General features: G+C 34.4%; 1 protein-coding gene across 1 annotated transcript in view; it reads right to left on the bottom strand.

The window, feature by feature from the left end:
• The window catches only part of LOC114343226 (zinc finger protein ush), a 512,519-nt gene extending 495,958 nt beyond the window's left edge, over positions 1-16,561 (bottom strand). Inside the window, exon 1 of the mRNA XM_028295666.2 lies at positions 16,253-16,561. Coding sequence (XP_028151467.2) covers positions 16,253-16,292 — 40 coding nt within the window. The 5' untranslated portion in view covers positions 16,293-16,561. The remainder of the gene's footprint in view (positions 1-16,252) is intronic.
• Positions 16,562-27,441: the final 10,880 nt, after the last annotated feature.

The raw sequence follows: 27,441 nt of genomic DNA, 5'->3' as shown, positions 1-27,441 counted from the left end.
TCCCATACCCGTTCCATACACCTCCCATTATTTTAACTACCATTCTCAGTAGACGTCGCGTTTACTTTCCGTCGCCGTCGCCGTTTAAATATTGTATTTTGTTCCAGTTTGCTAACATTTTAATCTAAGTTTTTGACAAGAATACGCGTATTTTTTTCCGGTCTGATCAAATGTGGACTAAAGACAATTTATTATATTGGATGGAAACAATGATGTACTTCTTCTTCTTCCTCTTTATTAGCAATTCTGCTTTTTCATTGGCGGATTGATACCTCTATGGAAGGTTGTCACTCCATCTTTTGCGCGGTAGGCCGATACTTCTTCTACCGATTTGTGATTTATCTCTTGCTATTTTGACCACATGTGTCTCCCCCATTCTAGTTATGTGATTATTCCATTCTTTTTTTCTGTTTAGTGGTCATTCGTTTATACATTGTACGTTATATTGTCTTCTAATGTCTTCACTCCTCTTTCGATCTCTCAGCGTATTTCCTGTAAATCTTCTCAGTACTCTCATCTCTGCCGTTTCCTGTAGTCTTTGCATTGTGGCTGTATCGGGTTTTGTTTCTGATGCATATGTCATTATTGGTCTTACACTGGCTTTATACTTCTTTATATTTCTCACTTCTTTGTCCGGGTCTCCGTGTCTTGACAATGTAATTCAAGGTATTTTACTGCCATTACTTGTTCAATACTGATACCATCAATTTCTATTTTACATCTAATTGGTTCTTTACTGATTACTATTGTTTTAGTTTTCTGAGAAAAATAAAATGATGAAAACTAAAACAATAGTAATCAGTAAAGAACCAATCAGTGTTGAACAAGTAATGGAAATAAAATACTTTGATACTACACTGTCAAGCTACGGAGACCTGGACAAAGAAGTGAGAAATCAAGTACAAAATGCAACTAAGCTAGTAGGATGTCTTAATAACACTATATGGCGAAACCGACATATTAACACTGAAATAAAGTCAAGAATTTATAAAGCCAGTGTGCGACCAACAATGACATTTGCATCAGAAACAACACCCGATACAGCTACAACACAAAGACTACTTAAAACGAGACTACTAGAGATGAGAGTACTGAGAAGAATTACAGGAAATATGCTGAGAGATCGAAAGAGGAGTAAAGACATTAGAAGAAAATGTAACGTACAATGTATACACGAATGGACAGTAAATAGAAAAAAAGAATGGAACAACCACATAGCAGAATAGAGAGACGCGTGTGGTCAAAATAGCAAGAAATAAATCACCAATCGGTAGAAGAACTATCGGCCGATCAAGCAAAAGACAAAGATGGAGAGACAACCTTCCATAGAGGTATCAATCCGCCAATGAACAAGCAGAATTGCTTATAAAGAGAAATAAGGAGATATTGGATGAAGAAAATATTTTAATTCCTTGGCAACAGCCGGCCAAAGTAATGTTGTCTTTAAATGTATTATCACTGTATTTTCAACGAAAACTTTTCGTTTATAAATTTGCAAAAGTCTGTGTGTTATTGCGTTGCCGCTCCTGCAATACTTAGAGCAGATGTATCGATGGATTCTTATGTAGTTTTGCCTTCTGAATCCAAATCTGAAAACGACATTTCGATATCTCTAACCGTCTTCGAGATAATCGACCTCAAAGTCTAAAATGTGACGTCACAATCCGGTTATCTCCTACAGACGCACTAAACGTCAGCCCAAATGGTTGATTAGGAAGTAGGCTACTTTTTTTTTAATCTCGATTTGCCAAGCATAGGTTATTTACATTTGAGTTTGACACTTCGTGAATGTCAAACTAAATTTTAAATTAAGTATTAATAAAACATCAATGACATTTGATAGTGAATTTAATTATTATATAAAATAAATAAGATGTTCAAAAATACAATTTGAGTATAAATATTTTAAAAGCAATAATTTATTAACAGTTTTAAAAAGGTTTATACCAGTATAAATACGGCCTCCCCTTTATGATAAATGGACTGTTCCATTTGCTATAAAATTAAAATACAATATTATGTATACAGTATACCTAGTCGTTCCCTAAACTCGACACAACTGGCTAGTGATTGTAGAAGGTAATTTTTTTGTTTTTTGAGAATTTTGCCGAAATTGGCAAAATTACCAATTATTTAGTAATAATTATTAACTATTTAGAAATTATTTTTTTGTCGAATTGGCAAAATTATTGACTAAAATCACTAGCCAGTATTGTGTCTGTGTACATCCTTCTAATGGAAAAAAATATTTGAAAATTTTTCTCAAATGATGGATACCAAGAACATTTTCATTTATAACTCTTATTTTTAATTTGACAAATAAAAGTTATTCTTCATAAAAAGCTCTTCTAGTTCTAAGATTTATGATGCAACCGTGTCCCAAAAGTAGGGGAACGGTCGAATATTTCGCGAACTAAACATTGGATGGAAAAACTGAAAAATACGTGTTCAATCATTTTCAAAAATCTATCCAATGACACCAAACACCAACTCCCACTACACCCCCTGGAGGTGGGGTGGAGGGTAACTTTAAAATCTTAAATGGAAACCCCTAGTTTTTCTTGCAGATTTGCATTCGTTACGTAAAAGTAAGCAACTTTTATGCAAGACATTTTTTCGAACTGTGGATAGATGACGCTATAATTGGGAAAAACGATTTATCCTGATACCATAGGTAAATTATAGAAACGGTCTAATATCTCGAGAAATACACTTCCAAATAAGAAACCAAAAAACAGGTTTTTAATATTTTTCGAAAACCTATCGATAAACACTAAACATGACCCTCCAACCCACCCCCTGGAGGTGGGGTGGGGGTAACTTTAAAATCTTAAATAGCAACCCGCACTTTTTATTGCAGATTCGAATTCGTTATGAAAAATTAAGCAACATTTATTCGAAACATTTTTTAAAAATGCTGATAGATGGCGCTAATAAATCGTATTTTTCCAATTAAAGCGCCATCTATCAACAATTCGAAAACATGTTTCGAATAAATGTTGCTTAGTTTTTCATGACAAATCCGAATCTGTAATAAAAAGTGGGGGTTGCTATTTAATATTTTAAAGTTACCCCCCACCACACCTCCAGGGATCATGTTTAGTGTTATTCGATAGGTTTTCGAAAAGTATTAAAAAAATTTGTTTGGTTTCTCATTTGGAAGTGTATTTCTCGAGATATTAGACCGTTTCTATAATTTACCCATGGTATCAGGATAAATCGTTTTTCCCAATTATAGCGCCATCTATCCACAGTTCGAAAAAATGTCTTGCATAAAAGTTGCTTACTTTTACGTAACGAATGCAAATCTGCAAGAAAAACTAGGGGTTTCCATTTAAGATTTTAAAGTTACCCCCCACCCCACCTCCAGGGGGTGTAGTGGAGGTTGGTGTTTGGTGTCATTGGATAGATTTTTGAAAATTATTGAATACGTATTTTTCAGTTTTTCGATCCGATGTTCAGTTCGCAAAATATTCGACCGTTCCACTACTTTTGGGACACCTTGTATAAAATTTTATTAATTTTATACGAGGTATATAAAAAATATGAATTTCGATCAAGAGTAAACTACCTTTATAGTTCATAACATTAAAATTAGAATGATATAATTGCACATTAAAACATAATTGTTAATTCTAAACTACTTTTCATAATAGAAATAAATATACAAAGTTTTCGTTATGACAATGCTCGCATTTTCAGTTAGTTTATTTTCAAAATTATAAAGGCTTGCCAGACAAGTTCTATAAATTTTTTGTCGTTCATATTATTTATCTTAACAACTTCGACTGCACCGCTGTGTAAACAATATTCCCCCTATCCATACCCTACCCGACAAGTCACACCTTGTCGCAGAAAAAAAAAATACGTGACTGAACCGCAAGATAATAGCAATTTCATACTATCCACATAGGGTACCCGATGCGTCGCCGAAAAATACTTGGCCGATATTGAACGCAAGGCTTCGGGAATGGTAGGTATTAAACGGAACGGAAAGTGGGCATATACTCTATGATTTGTATTTAATAATATTTTATGGAAACGGAATGCCACGGATATGGAAAGTAAAAGGGAGGTATAGTGAGAATCGACCTTTAGATAGCACCGAGACCGGGACTCTGAAGGCTGAGGATCGATCTCCTATAGAGGAGTTTGAGATATGGTTGCATAAGAAAATGCTCCGAATACCCTGAACAGCGATGCAGACTAACAAAATCGAGAGTTGCAGACGAATTAGAAGAAAACAGAAGCCCTGACTCAAGAACATTCGCGAGAAAGAAGAAGTAAATTTGTTTTGAAGGTTTTGATTTAATTTGTAAATGACTAAATAATTTTCGTAACCATGTATTTATTGAACTATTTTTCTCTGTATATGCTTGTATATTTGTGTATATTCTACCACCCATTCATTAAGAATTAAGATTTTGACGTCTTCCTAGACATGAGATTCGTAGTTACGGGGAACTTTAATTTATTATAATTGTTTAATTATTCTAAAGATAATCTTCAAAATATAAACTTAATTCATTAATAATGTTTTGTGTAGCTTATTAAGCAGTATCGTTCTTATCTCTATTCTTAATCAGATATTCTCATCAGAATTTGACCCATATCAGAGGTACTTTTTACTGTTAGTCTAACAACAGACCATTAGTCTTTTTGTGTCGGTATATACTACTCTCTAATGACTGACTGTCTTTTGTATAATTCCAACTATAATAATTTTGTTTTGTTTAATCTTCTATTGTAAATAAAAAATATATACAAAAAAGTAGTTAAAAGCACAACATAATACTTACTTTGGAGTACTTTAAACAACGTATGTTCAACATATGTACATAAGTACCATGCAATTGGAAAAGTTTATTAGTTAAATTCAAATGATTTACATTATTTACATGAAGAAAAACATAGGCTTACGAAATGGATTTGAGCACGAATTAAGAACAAACTTATATGGAATTGATCATATAAAAATGTAAGAACTTTTGGAAGTGATCAACACCTGGTGGGAAATTATTCAACTATTCATATTATCATGCATCTTGTTCAACATCATGCTCGAAAAAATAATAAGAGAGACACAGCCAATCCTCAAGGAGCAATAATTAATAAAAGTGTGCAAATAACAGCATTTATAGATGATGTTGACATAATCGCAAGATCAAGAGGAGAAATGATAGAGGTATTGAATCAATGATTGAATAAAGTAAAGAATTTATAAAGCCAGTGTAAGACCAACATGCCATATGCCTCAGAAACAAGACCAGAACAGCCACAATACAAAGACTACAAGAAACGACAGAGATGAGAGTAATAAAATAAAAAGTGTATAACCGAATGGACACTAAATAAAAAAAAGAATGGAATAACTGCGTAAGAGAACGAAGTAGAGGCGTGTGTTCAAAATAGCAAGAGATAAATCACCAATCGGCAGAAGAAGTATCGGACCACCACGCAAAAGATTGAGTGAGAACCTTTGAAGACAAAGAAATTATTAACACCGTAAAGAACAGAAAATTGGCTTATTTCGGTCACATTATGCGTAATAATGAATACCGACTTCTACAGTTGAATCTACAAGGCAAGACTAAGAGCAAGAGAGGCCCTGGACGTAGACGTATATCCCGGCTGGCCCAGTGTCGGATTAACTATTAGGCAAAGTAGGCAGTTGCCTAGGGGCCTCAGCCCCAAAGGGGGCCTCGCAGGGCCCAAAACAAAAAAATAATAATAAGAGTTAACTTAAAACTGTAAATCATATTTTGTCAAAAAATTCAAATATCGCGCAATACCATAAAAGTGATGGTGGATTTCTGTACCCTCTCCTCCACTATCCTTGCCTTTCGCTCTAGTTTCCCACAGAATTTATCATTTGGCCTCTTATTTCTTCTTAGTTTGGTTTTGTTCTTTGGCAAATAATGACCGTTCTTCTGCTGTTTTAACCTTTTTAAAGGTCTGTGGCATTGATGTAAACGACATGAGGGACGAATCATACGACAATGCAGCAAACATGTCAGGCAAATACAATGGTCTCCAGGCTCATTTGTCTACGATTAACAAACTTGCAATTTACATTATTTGTACAGCAAACTCGCTTAATTTAGTTTGAGTAAGTGCTGCTGAAAGTTTAGTTGAAGCAATATCGTATTTTGGTCTTTTTCAGTCCGTGTACAACTTTTTTTTAGCCTCTACCCACCGTTGGGAAGTTATGATCAAATGCTTAAATGAAACTCCACTAAGCGATCCCACTCGTCACGATCTAGTCCTTAAAAGAACAAGAAGCAATAGATGAAGTGCAAGGAATGATGCAACTAGAGCTTTGTCTAAAGGTTACAGCGCCTTCAAATCTGCTTTTCATACGCTTGCTGAAGACACTAATCAGAAAGCTGAAACAGTTCATGGGCGACAATTTTAAAACACATCAATGCTGTCAGTAAATCATTACAGAGAGGAGAGATGGAACTTCAAACTGCAGTTCAGCTTCTAAATCCGGATTTTAGTTATTAAAATCCCAAAGAGATAATTTTGCTTACTACGAGCAGAAAGAAAGATACTGCGGACTATCTATGGGCCTTGCAGAGAAGAGACAACAGGAGAATGGAGAAGAAGACACAATGATGAACTCCAGACAATATACGGAGATGAAAACATAGTACGCTACATTAAATCAAACAGAATACGATGGGCGGGTCACGTACTAAGATCAAGTGACGAAAGACTTCTAAACGCCACATTCTGGGAAAGGCCCGATGGAAAAAGGTCAGTTGGTCGCCCAAGAAAGAGATGGAAGGACGCAGTAGCCAGCGATCTACGCAAAATGGGAGTACAGCAATGGAAAATAGCTGCTCAGGACCGACAACAATGGAGGGAAATAGTAAACGCGGCCAAGACTCACATAGAGTTGTAGAGCCAAATGATGATGATGATGATGACGAGCAGAAAGCCTGGGGTCTATAACAAATACTTTGAGTATTCCGACGAGAGTAAACGTAAGCGAGTAAGAAAACTACATTTTTATGATGCTAGTTTCAATGAAGTTTTTCTAGAAAAAGGGTGGAAAAAATTGTTGATGGAGTTGTTGGAGTTAAAACGTATGTACCAATTTTAAATAAGCTAATTACAGAGCTCTGTCGTCGGTTGACAGCGTACAAGTCAGTGAACTCAATATTTGACGTTTTTGTGTGTTTTTGAAAACTGGGTGGTACTCGAAATAAAGGGTTATGCTTCAAAACTATATGAAAACTATCCTGATAATATTTAACCTGAATTTGAAGATGAACTAGTGCAGTTCAAATATTTTATACGAGTAGTCCAGCTTTAAGACTTGCAGAGAAAACAATTTATTCCTGCTTTACAGTCATTTTGGGTTATTTATGAGAACAAACTCAAATCGACGTTTGCAAATGTGTCAGTAGCTTTTAAGATTTATCCTACGCTAATGATTATAAATGCAACAGGCGAATGGTAATTTTTTAAAATGAAAATTAATAAAAACTGTCATCGTTCGACAATGGCACAAAATAGACTAGCGTGTTTTCTTTCAGTTATGGCTATAGAGATTTGATAATGATTTGCTCGAAAATTTGGAATTCTCAGATATTTTAAGGAGATGGAAGGTTTATCCGAGGTTTTTGAAGGGCGAAGGAGGAGGTTTCTTAAGGGGCTTCATAGCTTGGGTTGCCTAGGGGCCTCAAGATTCTTAATCCGGGACTGGGCTGGCCAATCTTAGGAAGTGAACTGATCCAATTTCAACTGAGCTATTTCGAGCTGCTGTGAATGAAGAATAAGATGGATCATTGTTGTGGTCGCAACATTCTAGACGATAGGCACATTTAGAAGAGACACCTTCCATATAGAAATATGAATTTGCCATTGAACAAGCAGAATTGCATATAAAGAGGAAGAAGATAATTTCTTCTTCTATCTCTAACTGATTTGGGATGTCCTCAATATAATATTGTTATATTGAGGACATCCCAAATCAGTTCCAGGATACTTCCCTGTGGTAGTCCTACTTTAATTTGGTTCTGAGTGTTCATTTTTCCATTTTTTTTATCCTTATTATTATATGTATTATGCCCGGTTGCACCAACAGATCTTAAGCTTAAGACGAGAATAACCTAAGAATTAATATAATATAATTATAATATATTATAATAAAAATATCATAATGTAGTAATAGATGTGATTGATAATAAGGTAAGAATCGAAAATTATGGTGCAACGTAAGTGATACTCAAGGAGGCCCTATCTATAAGTAGAGATCTGTTGGTGCAACCAGGCATTAGAGAAGCTCCTTCTTTTAAGTTAATTTTCCTTCCAAAAAAAGTAATTCGTGGTTCCTTTAACAATCTTATCGCGAAATTAGTATATTACATTACGGTGGAAGTTAATACCCGTGTTGAGCTGGCCCCCCCCACTTGCAAAAATTAAAAAACAAATAGCCCTGATTTATGAGCTATTTATGAGCTCTCATATTCCGCAAACTAAAAATTTTGAGCTCGTTCCACTGAGCAGGAATTTAATACCCTAGTGGGGGGGGCTGAGTCAGCCCCCCCCACTACTTAAAAATAGGAATATTGAATCGGTTTTTGCGGCAGAATTACGAGCTATTTATGAGCTCTTGAAATTATATAGTTTCGATTTTTGAGCTCATCCCCTTCACCCCCAAACAACCCTTTAATTGATTTAACTTAAGAGAAAGATGCTGAGAAAACTTAAAATATATCGTATTGCGAATATAATTCCTATAGCTTATATACTCTAAAAATAAACTATTAAATCAAGAGCATTTCGATTATTGAGCTACAACCCCTTCGCCAGAAAACCACCCTATCTTCCCGGCTTAAGAGAAAGTTGTATTTAAAATGCGTTAAACTAATTATTTGGCGACTACATATCATTTAATAATTTATAAGCTTCCAAATTACGCGCATTTAGATCAGTAAATTGCAATTTATTTTGTATAGTGCAGTCACTGAAGGTAAAAATCAACGATTACCTTCAATTTCGGTGAACCTTCATCGATTTTCACGAAAATTGGTCAGTGGTTAGAGGATACGTCAAGAAACAAAGGTGACATGGTACCACCTTGCGCCTTTACCCTGAGGGTGGATACCGCCCCTTCTCGGGGGTGAAAATTATTTTATAAAAAATAAATGCACAAATCAATAAAAGAACAAATTAAAAGCAAAATTTATTATATAAAGTTAATAAAATAAGTCAATACTTTTTAAGTTATTAAAGATCAAAGATTTTAATTATTTGTGAAAAAAATGCATGTTTTGAAAAGGTTTTTTGTAAATCACTGAAAAACTTTAAGTTTTTACAAAAAAGTTAATAGTAGTTTAATTCGTATAGCTTATATTCTAAGAATAAACTCTTAAATCACGCGTCTTTCGATTATAGAGCTACAACCCCTTCGCAAGAAAACGACCCCATATTCCCGGCTTAACGAGAGAGTTGTTCTTAAAATAATTTAAATTAATTATTTGGCGACTACATATCGTTTAATAATTTATGAGCTTGCAAAATATACGCATCTCAATTATTGAATTGCCATTTTCTTTCTATAGTGCAGTCACTGAAGGTAAAAATCAACTAGTACCTTCGATTTCGGTAAATCTCCATTCATTTTCACGAAAATTGGTGAGCGGATTTTGATACTATCAACTTTTTCTGCATCTTATTTTTCATAGGTATTTCTAAGTACTTTGACAAGTATTTAGTACCTAAGTGTTATAAAATGCATCTTTTTCCCGTTATTTAAGCTTGAACCCTTAGATTTTAACAGTCGCGGAAAAAATATACATTTAATTACCAATAACTTACTTTAAATTAACATTAAAGGGTTTTTCAAGTAAGCAATTTATTATATTTTTTTTTTGCTTCAATTTTAGTGATGAAAACTTTTTTGTAAAAACTTACAGTTTTTGAGTCATTTATGAAAAATCGCTCTAAAGCATGCATTTTCTTTCCAAAAATTAAAATATTTGATCTTTAATAACTCAAAAAGTCTTGATTTATTTTAATCACATTATATAACAAATTTTGCTTACACTTTGGCCCTCTCTCGATTTGTGGGGTTATTTTTAATAAAGTAATTTTCACTCCCGAGAAGGGGTGACATATACCCCAGGCTAAAACCCCAAGTTGTTATTGCCAATTCGTGAAAATAAATGGAGATTTACCGAAATCGAAGGTACTAGTTGATTTTTACCTTCAGTGACTGCACTATAGAAAGAAAATGGCAATTCAATAATTGAGATGCGTACATTTTGCAAGCTCATAAATTATTAAACGATATGTAGTCGCCAAATAATTAATTTAAATTATTTTAAGAACAACTCTCTCTTAAGCCGGGAATATGGGGTCGTTTTCTTGCGAAGGGGTTGTAGCTCTATAATCGAAAGACACGTGATTTAAGAGTTTATTCTTAGAATATAAGCTATACGAATTAAACTACTATTACCTTTTTTGTAAAAACGTTTTTCAGTGATTTACAAAAAACCTTTTCAAAACATGCATTTTTTTCACAAATAATTAAAATCTTTGATCTTTAATAACTTAAAAAGTATTGACTTATTTTATTAACTTTATATAATAAATTTTGCTTTTAATTTGTTCTTTTATTGATTTGTGCATTTATTTTTTATAAAATAATTTTCACCCCCGAGAAGGGGCGGTATCCACCCTCAGGGTAAAGGCGCAAGGTGGTACCATGTCACCTTTGTTTCTTGACGTATCCTCTAACTACTGACCAATTTTCGTGTAAATCGATGAAGGTTCACCGAAATTGAAGGTAATCGTTGATTTTTACCTTCAGTGACTGCACTATACAAAATAAATTGCAATCTACTGATCTAAATGCGCGTAATTTGGAAGCTTATAAATTATTAAATGATATGTAGTCGCCAAATAATTAGTTTAATGCATTTTAAGTACAACTTTCTCTTAAGCCGGGAAGATAGGGTGGTTTTCTTGCGAAGGGGTTGTAGCTCAATAATCGAAATGCTCTTGATTTAATAGTTTATTCTTAGAGTATATAAGCTATATGAATTATATCCGCAATACGATATATTTTAAGTTTTCTCAGCATCTTTCTCTTAAGTTAAATCAATTAAAGGGTTGTTTGGGGGTGAAGGGGATGAGCTCAAAAATCGAAACTATATAATTTCAAGAGCTCATAAATAGCTCGTAATTCTGCCACAAAAACCGATTCAATATTCCTATTTTTAAGTAGTGGGGGGGGGCTGACTCAGCCCCCCCCACTAGGGTATTAAATTCCTGCTCAGTGGAACGAGCTCAAAATTTTTAGTTTGCGGAATATGAGAGCTCATAAATAGCTCATAAATCAGGGCTATTTGTTTTTTAATTTTTGCAAGTGGGGGGGGCCAGCTCAACACGGGTGAAGTTAATTATCTCTCTACTCGTATAACCGCTAAAGAGTTGGGATTATTTGCATGATAATTCGAACCGTTTAGCATTTTAGAATTATTTGCATTAGCCACGACATAATTACTTCATCGTTAACTGCTCGTATATTATAACAGGTAGCAACATATAAATTATGACACCACCCTCTTGTAGAGTTTTAATTCAAATTACGCCCCTTTTCATCAACTGCTTAAAGTCCAGATGAGGGGCAATAGATTCATATTTTCATAGAGGAAGTGTTTATTATCTTGATATACGGGGGTGTATTGCTTTTGTGTAAGAACTAGTGTAAAAAACATACACAGGAAGTGATAGTGATGGGTTAAATAACCAATTTTGATGTTTTTTAAGGTGTTGACGTTATTGCAAAGGAGAGGTTTTAATAAGTTCATGGTCTAACAAACACTAACTTTCAGGATTTTACTTTTGATGCCATTATTGGCAAAACACTTGCGTTTCGCCAACAGTTTTCTGTGTAGATTTCTTTATCAAGGAGTTTCTACAACAGGATGTTAAGTACTTCTCCGAGGAGGGCTTCTTATTGTAGGCATACCACAGGGCAGTATCATCATAGATCTAGTTGTGAACATTATAAAAAATAGGGACAGTAGTCATCTGGCAAACTTTACTGATGAAACAAATATATCTTAGGATCGTCTTTGTGCAACCTTCTAGATATTGCAAACGATACTTTGGAGGAGCCTCAGATGTGGTTCAATATGAACAGGCTGAAAGTAAATCGGGAGAAAACCAATTATGTATAAGACTTTCAAAACTAAAATGAACAACAGTACCATACCAAAAAATGTTCAGTTACAGGAGGAGTAAGTATTTTAATTAATAACAACAAATTTCTGGGTATATAGCTATATCGACATCGAAATAAAGGATGGTAAATTGTGCGCTAAGCTAACATCAGTTTGTCGCGCAATATTCGCTTGTCCACTGCTGGACATAGATCTCCCTCATAATTCTCCATCTGTTACGATTTTGTGCCTCTTGTATTCAATTCCTATAGCAACGTTTTAGATCATGAGTCCAACCAGTGGCGTACTGAGCATGGTTCCGCGGAACCAGTGCCAGGGCGCCGCTCAAACACGCTTTTTATATCTTTTTTTTCTAATTTGATGAGAACATGTTGAACTACACAAGTACAAACTAGGAAATTTAACAGCTTAATAAATTTTTATTTTTGTGTAGGTACTTATAAATAAAAACGAAGAATACCGATTTATCAAAAAATTTGAAAACAAAATTTATTAATAAACAAGGTTCTATACTCGTTTTACCTGCTACCGAAGCCCTGGTTTCGACAGTTGTAAAGAATAACAACCTGTGCCTACTAACCCAAACACTTGTGTTTATATCAGCACGATCCATGAATATTGTAAACTACAAAGTTATAAAAATTGACATATTCAATGCAAGTTTTATATGGAGTATTCTAAAAATAGCCTCAAGACAATAACAACGTTCGATGCTCCTTTTGTTCGTATTTATAGCACCCTCGTTCTTCAGCATTTAGCATTTAGCTTTTTGTCAGACTGCGAAAACGTTCCATGTATTTTGTCGGACAGAACTTCCAATTGATTTGTTACCATTTCATTAAACTCTCATGCAAAAATCAGACTGGTGTTTATCACCAACTGGGCATTTTAATGAGTGGAACATGAAGAACATGTCAAATGACAGGAATCATGTTGGTTAGTAATAGCAGTCTGAGTTTTGCATGAGAGTTTAATGAAAGGGTATTAACAAATCAATTGGATTTTCTGTCCGACAAAATACATGGAACGTTTTCGTAATCTGACGTTCCAAATTTTTAAATTGTTCCTCAATTAAAACTTCCCCTGTTCCAGTGTTACCGTACATCAAAATTTGTCCGACTAGACACCGTTAAGCTATTAACAAATTTTCAGCTTGTAATTAATCAATTTTTTTTTGTGCGCGGGATCCAGGTCTATATAGTTGGGTTTTAATTTTATTATTTTACAAATGCTAGAATTCTCCACAGGGTGTTGCGAACTTTGAGAAAAAAACACCATTTTGATTGGTACACCAGGTATACAATGACGATTTACCTGTCTAGCAGCAATATTATTAGAGCGATGTTGCTAAAGAATAACGCTATAACATATCAAAAAATCACTTAAATCGGACAACAAGGTTAGGAAATACGAGACACCAAAAATGTCCCCCTTTTAAGGTGGTACGTTAATTTTGCTGCTTAGTGTATGATGATTTATATTTAATGTTTATTAAAAACTTTTGATATACAATGTGTGTTTTTATTGGGGAGGGGGGCCGCATCCCAATTGGAACCAGGGCCCGCGGATCTATCAGTACGCTACTGAGTCCAACTTGTTGGTGGACGACCTCTGCTTCGGTAGGTATCATCTCTTGGTATCTTTTATTTATATTTTTATATAATGGCTCTCTTAGAGTAATATCATCATATTTAGTTGTCACATCAAAACGAGTTATTTACTTTGCAAACTTCCACTCACTTATCTTATAAGATTTGGGATAATTTTTTGTGGAGGAAGTAGCAAAGCGAAATGAGAACAGACCATGAGAAATAACCAGAGGTATGGCTTGTTGCAACTCATTTTTCAGCGCAAGGTATTTGGAAAGAGAGGACCAGGGTAAATAATATTGGCTTCAAAACCTGAGAAAGTGGTTCAATACATCTATAACTGGAATATTCCGAATAGCTGCAAGCAAAGTAACGATAGCCGATAGTCATGCGGATTGCCAACTCCTGGACCATGCTAATAGACACCGTAGATGGCTGGTTGTCATAAATGTTAGATAAATTTAAAGGAAAGGTTTTGGTATTGAATTCTTCGAGATTGGTTTTCATCGAGTTCCAGGTCCAAAAACGTCACTATTTCTTTCTGTCAACAGTTTCTTCGTTCTAAGGAATGTTTTTGTAAATATTTGTCAAAGTTGGTACGGAATAAATTACTACAAAATTAGTTTCTAGAATAAATAAGAAGGATACCTTGAGGAACATCTCATTCGACCGACGCCAAGTACCTCATTGCTTGGAGTCTCGCGTGTTTTTTAGAATGACTTTTAGGATATTTTCATTCAGGAATTTTGTAATTCATACAATCAAACTCTCTGCAAAGATCCCAATGGTTCCAGCCTTTTGGACACAAGACATAATACTAAAAGAGATGAATGAGTCGATGCATGATAAGAAAAATGTGCGGTTTTGACAGCAGAATGTAATGCTTGTTTAGAGTTGGGTTTACGAAAATAGTAAGAAGTGCGTTTGTAAAAAGGAAAACAGTTCTCAGCAATAAAGATCTTAGATTAGAACTGAGACCAAGAGCTCTGAAATATTAGGTAGGTGTTTTCGATACTACTACTACAATATGGATTTGAAAGCTGGACACTGAAGCAAGAGCACATAAATAAGCTATAGTCATTTCAAAGATGATGTTACAGAAGGATTCTTAGAATAGCATAAACACAGAAGAAAACGAACACGGGAGTATTGCGAGAAATGGGCAAAGAATACGAAATAATAGGTAAACACAATAAAAATAACAGTTACAATTTACAATATCTGGGACACGAAATGAGAGGACGTCAATGTGAAATGCTAAGATTGATAATACAGGGAAATATAAGAGGAGGAAGGAGTATGGGAAGAAGGAGAGTCTTATGGTTGAAAAATTTAAGGAACTGCTTTAAATGCAGTTCTACAGAACTCTTCAGGGCAGCGGTAGATAGACTCTATATATCGCTGCGATGCTGCAATGAGTAGAGATGATGATATCCAACATCCGATTGGCAGACGACACTTCTTAAAGAAGAAGAAGCTTTAAACTTTTTTAAGATTATGGAAAGAAGGTACCGCTGCCTAACCGACGACAGATCCAATCTAATTTTTCGCGTAAATTATTTAAAAATTCAAATAACTTTTATTTTATCCAAACTTTGAAACGGATAAGGTACCCGAAAAAGAATATTGGATTGTTTTGGTTCTCAAAATAGTCAAAAACCCATAAACATTGACATAAAAAGTATATTATATCGTTGTCGTGGATGTGAAGAGCCACATTTTCTCAAAAATGAGTTCTGCAGCATCGCAATCAGAAAGAAAGGTTCCATGTTTTAAAAATGTTCCATTTTAAATGAAACAACGTATTTACTTAGCTCTCTTCACTACAACATAGAACCTTTCTTTCTGATTGCGATGCTGCAGTTAATTCATTTTTGAGAAAATGTGGGTTAGTTTACCTACTTCATACCCACGACGACGATATTCTTTCTCAGTTTTACTTAACTTAGTAAAAATTACATTTGTTACAAATATGCGCTAATTTTCTTTCATGTAGATATGTAATCAAATACATTTTAAGACTATTAAACCCTCATTTTTAATTCTTTTTATGCCAAAAATATCTATGTTTTCGGCAGTTTTTATTATTATCGAATAAGATAAATTGGTTGTCAAAATTGGTATATTAATTGGTACAATAATCTTTATAAGACGGATAACAGATAGTATTTTCGCAACTTGTTTTGATAACGTTTTTAGGACATACCTACTAAGAATGTTTTGGCCTACAGCCTACACCTGACTGCTTACAGCACGTGTTCACCTGAGCGCTATGGTATAAAAATTGTTTGAAACAACAATAATTATTGTAATAAGCTAGACCGTTGCATGGTCGGATTCACGGTTCTCCAAGGTCATTCCACTAGTATATAACACTTTAGATAATTAAAGATAACAACTTACATATTAAAAGCGACAAAAAGCAACAAAACATACGGTAAAAACATTAAAAACACCTACTTTTCAACGGTTTAGGATTGCTCTGCTTGCGTCTGGACATCTTAGAAACTCCTGTGAAGAAGTCTCTTATTTTGGAGGAACAACAAAAACAAAAAGTCACATGATAACGTACGGATTATAAGCACAACGACAACACAGACACTTACAACACAAAACAAAAACAACAAATAAAAATTGTAATAGTGGTGGATGACTCGGAATCGGTGAATTGTTTTGATGTCAGTCAGTTCACGTGTGTTTTGGGCACGCTGAGCGGTGTGATAGATGCTCCCCTCTCTGCAGTTAAACAGCGACTGACAGTGTGAGTCATGGCTCATGGCAATGCCGATTGTTGCTTTCCGCTGTGCGCAGCCGCGCTGTATTCGCCGCTTTCTTACTTTTTATCAGACAACTCACTTCTTATCAATCTCCACATTAACATGAGTTTGTGCTTTTATTTTTTTATGTCGCTATCTTGATGATGACTCGCTAGACGTAGAAGACTGTTGGTAATGTTTAAATACACACTACCTACTGCATGCGTTTTACATAGTTATTTGACATTTGGTATACCGATTGTCCTCTTGGAGGGTGTGAAAAAAATAGAACATTGAAAATAATGAAAAAATACAAGATCCTTTGTAAAAGGTATATTTAAAAGACCCCAATAAAGATTACATCACAAAACAAAACGTTTTCGGATTAATAGGTAATCCATCATCAGTGTTAAGCCTTAAAATAGTAAGTATAACCTAATTAATAATAGACAATGTTATAAAAGTTGACTAGGTTAAGAATTATTGACAGAGGCCATACTTACAATGGCATGCATGCGTGAGCCACCAAAAAGTTATGGGTAAGAACCCTTTAAAAGTTTCAAGATCTTAAATGATACTACATATTTTTATTAAAACAGATTGATGTTGCAAATATTCCTGGATATAACCCAGTGCAACACAGGACTCTAACCCATGTGGATGTGATATGCAAGGAATGAACCTCACATATTAAAAATTGAGTGTCACCTGAACTGAAAGGTGAAAGAACTTTAGAAGTATGCCAGTGACATAATATGTCAATGCGACGTTATGAACTATTTTGTTACTTCAGCCAACGAACTTAAAGTTTATGTTGATGTTGAAAATAAAACATTATCAAATATAATATCCATATATTGGTGTTAGAAATATTCGAACATAAATGTAAAATTGTGAAATATGTGATGATTAAATATATGAACATGACAAATGATAAATAGGTACTAGGAGTTATGCAGTCAGCAACACATTAGGATCTTACAAAAGTGGTAATAGACTTAGAATTATTAAAAAGGCCTTTTACGAAATACGTCTAGGATATCAGAATTTGTTTAATATGTACATAAATATACAATTCTAAGTTGTTGATTAATGTGTGAGTGTTTTGATGACTGATAATTTGATCTAATTTGTTGAGTGCAGATAAACTTGACAAAATTGGAAAGTGATGGTATATTTAGTTTGGCTGAAAAAATTTTGTTGTTATGTGCGAATGAGAATGAGACTAAAAACACTTGATAAGACTGATAACCCAAGAGACTCAACCCCAAACCGCCCGAAAATGAATGGATGAATAAGGAAGAAGGGTGGAGGATCAGGGTGGAGTGGAAGGATGTGGAGATAATCAATAATTTAGAGAAAAAACGGATAATGTAGAAGTATGTCTAAATTGCTGTAGAAGTGAAATAATAAGAATGTGGAACGATAAAATGTGAATAACATGTATACTCCAGTCTGTGGGTGAAAAAACGTGATATAATTCAGAAATTTTTGAGACCTATCAGGTGTTGTAAAGAACGATGCCAGGAATAACTTCTACTAAAACGTAACCAAAAATATTGTGCGCTTTTTTTTTAATTTCGATTTTCATTTGTTAAATTTGCAATTTTTATTGATTTTTAATTTTGTAGCTTAGGATATTGATTTTAGAGAAAAACTTTTTAAAAGAAAGTGGTAGGAAATTAAAAAACCTACAATTTGAGCTATGGTAAGTTTAATTTCGTTAATTGGTTATTGCAAAACAGCCAGCGAAAGGTCCAAAATGGCCGTTTTTTACAATTGCATTATTTATTGTACAAATAATTTTTTTTATTTTTTAAAGCTTTAACATGAAGATCTTTCAATTCCAAACATAAAAAAAAATTTAAAGCCAGATTAACGAATTTGTTGCTTAGATATTATAAATTGTTTATCCCAAGAGGTAAAATGTCGAAGGCTATAACTTTTTGAAAAAAAATCGTAGAAAGTTGGTGAAATATCCAATCTCCTTCGAAAGAGTTATATTTTCATATTATGATGTAAATAAATGCGTAAAACATTTTTAAACCTCTAATTTTTGGATTTGAAAATAAGCGGGCAAATTTCGTTATAAACATTTAGAGCTGAAGCGGCCCTGTACATCCTATGAGTTTTTAACTTACATATTATTGTTGCTGAAGATGAAATGAAGATTTATAAAAAAATAAAAAATTTCTACGACCAACTCAAGCCGAGATAATTTTTGGGTTTGAAAATAAGGGGGCAAATTTCGTTATAAACATTTAGAGCTGAAGCGGCCCTGTATATCCTATGAGTTTCTAACTTACAGATTATTGTTGCTAAAGACGAAACGAAGATTTATAAAAAAATTAAAATTTTCTACAACCAACTGAAGCCGAGAATTTTTTTTTTTTTTTTTCTTAAACCATAGTGCCTTTATTTATAACAATTAAGACATTATTTTACAGTCATTGACTAAAGAAAGACTTATGTTATCTTAACATAAAAATTATTATAAAATATAATCACATTTAATTATTTAAAATTATTTTTTAAATCGGTGCTTTTGCAAGCGGCCGAATTTTGCAAATCGCCCGGCTTGCTTCAAATCTGCGCGCTCGGAAAATTTTTACGTAACTTGTATTAAATGACAGAAAACAATTTAATAATATTACCATTATAATATACAGTCTATTTACCACTGTATTTGTTTTTCTTTATAAACTTTTATATGTGAAATCCAAAAAGGATAGTCACTACAAGAAGAAAAAGTTTTATATTGTATATTATAGTAAGAAGTAACATTATTATTATTATTATATATATAACAATGAAAAAATTAAAAATATAGTTATATATTTCATATATATTTATCATTTTTGTAATATTATTTCTTCAGAAATGAAATTTCACATATAAAAGTTTATCAAGAAGAACAAATACAGTGGTAAATAGATTGTATATTACAGTAGAACCCCGCAAATCCGAACCCCGCAAATCCGAACTTTCGGCAAATCCGAACCAACGGAAAGTGAAAAAAAAATTTAAAAATTCAAAATAAAAATTTAAAAACATGTTTATTATGTGAGAAAATAATTACGTAAGATGCTAGCTACAGTATTAAACACTGGAACACTAATGGGTGAATAAAAGCGTCGAGTTAAACTAAACACAATCAATAAAGGAATGTGCATAATACACATTTTCCGTGGTATACTATGAACGAAAACATTGAAAAAGATAATAAACATGAGAAACATAGTGTAATCAATATCCAGATTACAAATTAAATGAATCATTTACATGGCCGAATTCCCATGTCCCGTGACGAAACAAAACTACTGGCGTTAGCGATTTAATATTTCAGTGATCTAAATATTTTTCAGCTTTAGAATATTGGAGGCATAAACGTGCGGATAGAGTTTCATAAAGGGATCGGTGGCAGTCCAAATCTTTTAAAAATCATATTCGTTAGCTTCTTAGGCTAACTTTCGGATAATCCGAAATTTTCGGAATCCGAACAGGCTGTCCCCCCAATTAGTTAGGATTTGCGGGGTTCTACTGTATAACGGTAATATTATTAAAATGTTTTTTGTCAAAATTTAATACAAGTTACGTAAAAATTTTCCGACCGCGCGGATTTGAAGCGAGCCGGGCGATTTGCAAAATTCGGCCGCTCGCAAAAGCACCGATTTTAAAAATAATTTTTAATAATTAAATGTAATTATATTTTATAATAATTTTTATTTTAAGTCTTTCTTTAGTCAATGACTGTAAAATAATTTCTTAATTGTTATAAATAAAGGCACTACGACTTAAGAAAAAGAAAACAATTATCTCGGCTTCAGTTGATTGTAGAAAATTTTTATTTTTTTATAAATCTTCGTTTTGTCTTCAGAAACAATAATCTGTAAGTTAGAAACTCATAGGATGTACAGGGCCGCTTCAGCTCTAAATGTTTATAACGAAATTTGCCCCCTTATTTGCAAACCCAAAAATTATCTCGGCTTCAGTTGGTCGTGGAAATTTTTTATTTTTTTATAAATCTTTGTTTCATCTTTAGCAACAATAATCTGTAAGTTAAAAACTCATAGGATGTACAGGGCCGCTTCAGCTCTAAATGTTTATAACGAAATTTGCCCCCTTATTTTCAAACCCAAAAATTAGAGGTTTAAAAATGTTTTACGCATTTTTTACATCAGAATATGAAAATATAAATCTTTCGAAAGAGATTGGATGATTCAATAACTTTCTGCGATTTTTTTTTTCAAAAAGTTATAGCCTTCGACATTTGACCTCTTGTGATAAACAATTTATAATAACTAAGCAACAAATTCGTTAATCTGGCTTTACAATTTTTTTTTATGTTTGGAATTGAAAGATCTTCATTTTAAAGCTTTAAAAAATAAAAAAAATATTTGTACAATAAATAGTGCAATTGTAAAAAACGGCCATTTTGGACATTTCGCAGGCTGTTTTGCAATAACCAATTAACGAAATTAAACTTACCATAGCTCAAATTGTAGGTTTTTTAATTTACTACAACTTTCTATTAAAAAGTTTTTCTCTAAAATCAATATCCTAAGCTACAAAATTAAAAATCAATAAAAATTGCAAATTTAACAAATGAAAATCGCAATTAAAAAAAAAAAAGCGCACAATATTTTTGGTTACATTTTAGTAGAAGTTATTCCTGGCATCGGCCTTTACAACACCTGATAGGTTTCAAAAATTCCTGAATTATATCCTGAAATCGACCTATTTTTCACCCACAGCCTGGGGTAGTATTGAGAGTTTGAAGTAGGATGTTGCTTATAGAAAATTTGTATAGAAATAAAAAAGGTAGATGATAGTCAAAGTATGATGATACACATAAGATGAGAGGATATAGATGATATGTGTTATGAAAAAAGTTGTCGGTGTAGGGGTTGAAAATCTCGATTAAAAGAAACATGGCGATTAACACAATTAGGACTTTTCTGCTTCTCTTTCTCTTTAACTATTTCTAAGTCCTCATACAGGTCCAAAATAATGCGTGTTTCCTGTGTCGCCGATGTTATCCAGTGTCAGTGTCAGCCTCAAAAGTCCACTACTCAACATAAGCCTCCTCCTCGTGTTTCCAACCCCGTCTATCTTGTTCCACGCGCATCCGGTTTTTATTTAGCCTTCATATATCGTCAGACGTCAGTTCTTCGTGTAGGTAGTCCCTTGGTCTCGATTCAAATAACCTCTTGGATACATCACCCATCCCATTTCACATCTGTCATTCTAGTTATATGTCTTGATCATCACCATTTTAGTCTGGCTATCCTTTCGATAACCACATTGCACTGCAGCGATGGTTCCTGGAGAATTAAAATGAACCACGAGCTGGATGAACTAATGCAGAGCGCAGATATTGTTAGATTTGTAAAGTCTCAAAGACTAAACTGGCTTGGTCACTTAGAAAGAATGCTAGATAATCGAGCTGTGAAAGTAATCCAGAGATGGAAGCCCCAAGAAAATAGAACGAGAGGAAGGCCTCGTAAAATATGGATAGACGACGTAGAGAGGGATCTTAAAACCATGAACATCAGGCAGTGGTGAAGGAAAGTATGCGACAGGGCAGAATGGAAGAACATTATTAAGCAGGCCAAGACTCACAAAGGGTTGTAGCGCTAGAAGAAGAAGAAGAAGAAGAAGAAGAAGAAGAAGACGAAGAAGAAGAAGAAGAAGAAGAAGAAGAAGAAGAAGAAGAAGAAGAAGAAGAAGAAGAAGATCCTTTCGATAACGTCAGTGACTTTGGTTTTTCTCCTGATCTCTTCGTTTTTTTAGGTCTCGCAGAGTCAGTGGCGGCTGGTCAGGGTTGGCAATGCCGATCCGCACATTTATGGACACATTATAGATTTTTTTAAATATTTAATTTAATCAGAGTTGATGATATTCGTTTCTGTGAAATAAAAAAATATCTGCGAGATAATACAGACTAAATTTTATTAATTGTTTTTAAAAGAATTCGATCGATCCGATACGTTAAGTGATCCCTGTGCGCTGTGTATAAGACTTTTCAAATTAATGATCCTATAGCCATGCACCCGATTGCGACAGGCCCACTTCGGCAAGCCGTCCCCAGATTGACGATTTGCTTGTAATAAGAAGCTATGGAATATTAGCCGATAGGCAACCAATTATACATTTCCCGTATTCATTTGAATGGCAAGTCCGGCAAATGCCAATCTGTTGATCCGTGATCTGCAAACGGCAGCAAGGCAAGTACCTAGCCACGTACGATGAAACTATGAAATAAGTAGTTTTACGTCGTTTAATTATTGATTTTGTAGTTTTTTTTAAGTTGCCAGGAATTACCATTTAGGGGACAGGATGAATCGGAGCATTCGTTAAATCAAGTTGATTATAGAGAATAGAGAACAAATAAAATTGTTTAACAAATACGATCTGGAATTTTCTAATTTACTTTCTGTCTCGAAGAAATTTAGCGGCGTACCTAAAACAGCACAGAATGAAAGAATTAATTAGTAGTTACATTTTGATCCTTTTCAGTAGAAGTAGACGAAACTACTCATAGAGGTAACATGTAATTCACAATTATCAATATTGTTCTTCGATACGCGTTACGTCTAATATTTATGAAGGTTTTTAGGTTTTCAGACGTGAGTAGAAGCCATAAGACAGAATATACTTTTGGTGCTTTAAAGGACAGATTAAAATTTTTTGATATCAAAAATAAATTGGTAAGTCAACCTTATGACGGCGCTGCCTTGATGTCCAGTGAATTGTATGGTTTCCAGGCAAAAGTTAAAACTATTACACCCCTGCTTTATTTACTCACTGCCATAAGTCGTTTATCTCTTTGGGAGCGTTCAAGTATTACGTAACGCAGTTTGGGGGGAGGGGGGGTCTTGTAAAACGTTACGGCGCGTTACATGGGGGAGGGGGTTTGAACAGCGCGTTACGTAACATTCTTTTTTAAAAATTACTAAATCCTTTATAAAAGGTATATATTTTACGGTAAATATATACCTTTTATAAAGGATTTACTATTTTTTGTATTACATGTGTACAATAAATATATTATACACGGCTCACTAAAATAATTAGTTACGCCCCTGTACTACTGATTACTTAAAATTCAAGTAGTATTTATGTAACCTTTCTGGAAACTCCAGGTTATTGTTGAGACTCGCATTTGAACCCCTCGCCGGGGCAGATCGTCAAAAGCTTCCTAACGAGAATCATCTCTAATCTATCGACGCTCCCGCTATTCGTAAAAAGGCCGCATTTTACCGGCTTTTTTTGCTATCGTTTTATACCGCTCAGATAATTCAATCTGCTCAGTATTATCGACGATGATTTATTTAGCGTATTAGTGAGTGCCTTACAAATGAACCAAATGGATTATGGAATTCAATCAGAGCTCTGATGTGACACGTCATCAAGGAATAAAACTGTAAGTACTCTACATGTATGTGAACATAACTTATTAGTCGTGATACTGTATGCATTTTGAACCATATACCTCTCGTAGCAAATATTCTTTGTGCCATTTATGCAGATAATACTTTAAATTACATATGAAAAATCGTTATCTACTCTTAACCAGCTTACCTATGGGAATATACTCTATAACCGTACAATAAGTATAGGTTACTATTGTTAAGGATACTTTACGTATTGCCTAAACATTTCTGTTCCATCGAGCCGTATCATATTAATTATTTATTAATTAAATCCTCAAGGTCCTTCGTATTTGCATATTTTGATAATCTCTATTCTGAGAATAACGGTTTTTCATTTATAGTGTCTTTCTGTTGCATTTGGAAATTTCCAAGCCACGCCGCCCCGGCACAAAAATAAAATATTCCTCTCTTTCTGCACTCAAATTCTCAGTATTTAACCCAGCACGTCTCTACAATAGCTGGTAGGTTGTTAAGCCCGGTCTACACGTGCAATTTCAGAAACTACTTGCTTTGTTCAAATAAAGGAGTCGTTTTGTTTGTATGAAAAAATATTTGCATATATTACATTATTTTATTTTCGTAAATATATTTTTCTGTTTATAGTATACAAAAAGTGTACTCATTTCTTGGCTGATAGTACGGGTGTTATAATTTTAACATTGTTTGTTCAACCTTTTGATTTAAATTAAATTTATAATTTTGAATCCGATTAAGCCTGGTTCACAGGTTACAAAAATTATTAAAAATAATTTTGTTTTCTTGCATAAATTGTAAGTTTTTGCTACATTTAGCTTCGCTTAAGCTCATTTTACACTTCTAGAAAACTATAGAAAATAAATAATTGTTTTTTCCTTCAATTTAATTAATTTAAATACTTGTTAAGGGTGTCTCACACTTGCTGAAAAATACCCATTTTGGAAAATTGCATATATTTTGAAATTTTATAGTTTTGCATTTCATATACTAATCTGCGCTCATACAGGGTGATACTATTAAGCCAATCTCACACTATTAAACGTGTAATATATAATATATTGTACATATTCTCTCATTTTCGCATCGATTTATAGGTTTAGACATTTGCAAATAATCTATCTAATCTCACATTCTCGCAACATGGCTGACCGATCAAAATATAACCGACAGAGGCTCACCGCAAAACTTGATATAACCAAGTTGGCTGATTCGGTTCCCACAACTCTTAATTCTCTAAACAAATATAAAATTCGTGAAATAATTTCACAACTCAAACATTCTTACGGACTTTTCCGCGATGCTCAAAATGTGCTGGAGACGATCCCCGAGGAACCTACCCCCTCTACTGATTCCTCTGTGGTTTTTGATAAATATTTGGATACAATTTCTCTATTGGAAGAAAGGTTAGAGGTCATTGAAAGTTCTAATGTGACTGCTACCCCCTCCCTCCAATTTGACCCTAATTCTTCTCTAACCTCACAGTCTATGGCTAGGCAACGAACAGTAAACCTCCCTCGTATTCAGTTAAAACCATTTAGTGGCTTAGTTACTGAATACAATTCATTCATTGAGACCTTTGATACAATAATAGGATCTGATACTACATTAAGTGATCTGGAAAAACTCATTTACCTCAAAAGTTTTCTAACTTCCGAGCCTTTGACGCTTCTCGAGCATATCCCACTCACAGGTGACAATTACAAAATAGCCCGGGATAACCTGACACAAAGGTACGCCAACTCTAAATCGCTTATCAAAACTCTCATCTCTCAAATTCTTGATGCGCCTCCTATTTCTGGAAACGCAAATCACTCACAATTAAGAAATTTTCATACGGTCATGTCAAATAATTTCAAGGCCCTATTGAACTTGAATAGGCCCCCTTCAGATCTCTTGCATTTACTTCTCATACATATCGCTACTCAGAAACTCGACGCACCTACCATTAGGGCTCTTGAGTTCCAATCCGGTGGTAGCCAAGCTACCCCTGATTTTGTCCATTTTCTAGGGGAAATCGAGACACGCGTTGTTCATCTTGAGAATATTCAATCTCAATCAAAACCAAAATCGACTACTACTTCCAGACACTCTTTACACCTAGCCTCAGACACTTCTACCAGTAACCTTTCGCCTCGCTTAGGTCCTAAGAAATGTTCCTATTGCAACGACTCTCACTCGATCTACTCTTGTCCTCAGTTCAAGCAGTTGAATTCTAAAGAACGTTTTAGTTTTGTCAAACAAAATAAATTTTGTATTAATTGTCTTGGGTCTCACATGCTCGATCAGTGTAAATCCAAATTCTCTTGCATAGTTTGTAAATCTCGTCATCACACGTTGCTCCATTTCGACAAAACGGGTCATAGTAACCCTTCCGCGGCTGTTGGCCAACACAACTCAAATAATCATAATAAAACCGCTATCTCAAATAACTCCCATACACAGGGTAATTCACAACAGGGGCCCTCACATGTTAGAGCTCCTGAAACGGAAGTTAATCTTCAAAATTCGACTCCACATTCAATGGCTCTATCTGCAGCCTCGCTTGATAATCATTTGGTGTTATTAAGCACACTCCAGGTCTATCTTGTCGCTCCTAGCGGCAAGAGGGTCTTCGCAAAGGCACTTTTAGACTCGGCCTCACAGGTTTCATTTATTAGTGCTGACCTCGTAAAGGAACTGTCACTCACCACTAGAGATGGAAAATTACGGATCAATGGAATTAACTCCACCTCATCCTCGTCTCAATCTATTGTAGATACAACAATTTTCGCTGTCGCTAACGACGTTCCTTTTGACATCTCGTGCTCTGTACTCCCAAAGATAACAAATCCGCTTCCTCAAATTTCTATTTCGGCGAGCAAACTAAACATACCCTCAGAGATACCATTAGGTGATCCGATGTTCCATGTAACATCCCCAATTGGTATCCTGCTCGGTGCAGACCTGTATAACGATATCATTCAACCTGAAATAATTCGTTTGGGAAAAGGTCTTCCCGTTCTTCAACGCACTCTACTCGGGTACACGATATCAGGGTCAGTTCCAGACTTTGCTCTTAAGTCGAAAAATACTAAAAAGGCTTTGGAATTTTATTCAAACTCTCTCGTTACTTGTTGTTCTCATAACACTCCTTCCGCCGTAAATGAGCCGGTAGTGTCCAACGAGGAACTATCCGATCATTTACAAAAATTCTGGGAGCTGGAAGAAGCCGCTCCTCAGAACACCGATCTCATTAATGATCACCCCGCTGAAATTAATTTTGTAAAACATGTTAATGTTCTCCCCAATGGACGATATGAGTCCACACTCAATCTCAAACTCCCTATCGAAGATATAGACATGGGAAATTCGTTTCTCTCGGCAAAAAGACGTTTTCTCAGTCTCGAGAAACGTTTTCAACTCAACCCTGATTTATTGGAAAAATATCAGGACATTATATCGGAATATCTCAATAACGGACAAATAATTCAAGTGCCGTTAA

This window comes from Diabrotica virgifera, chromosome 1 (assembly GCF_917563875.1).
Source record: "Diabrotica virgifera virgifera chromosome 1, PGI_DIABVI_V3a".
NCBI classification, from domain to species: Eukaryota; Metazoa; Arthropoda; class Insecta; order Coleoptera; family Chrysomelidae; genus Diabrotica; species Diabrotica virgifera.
Note: the sequence above shows the minus strand (reverse complement) of the source record. Positions and strands in the feature narration are given on the sequence as shown.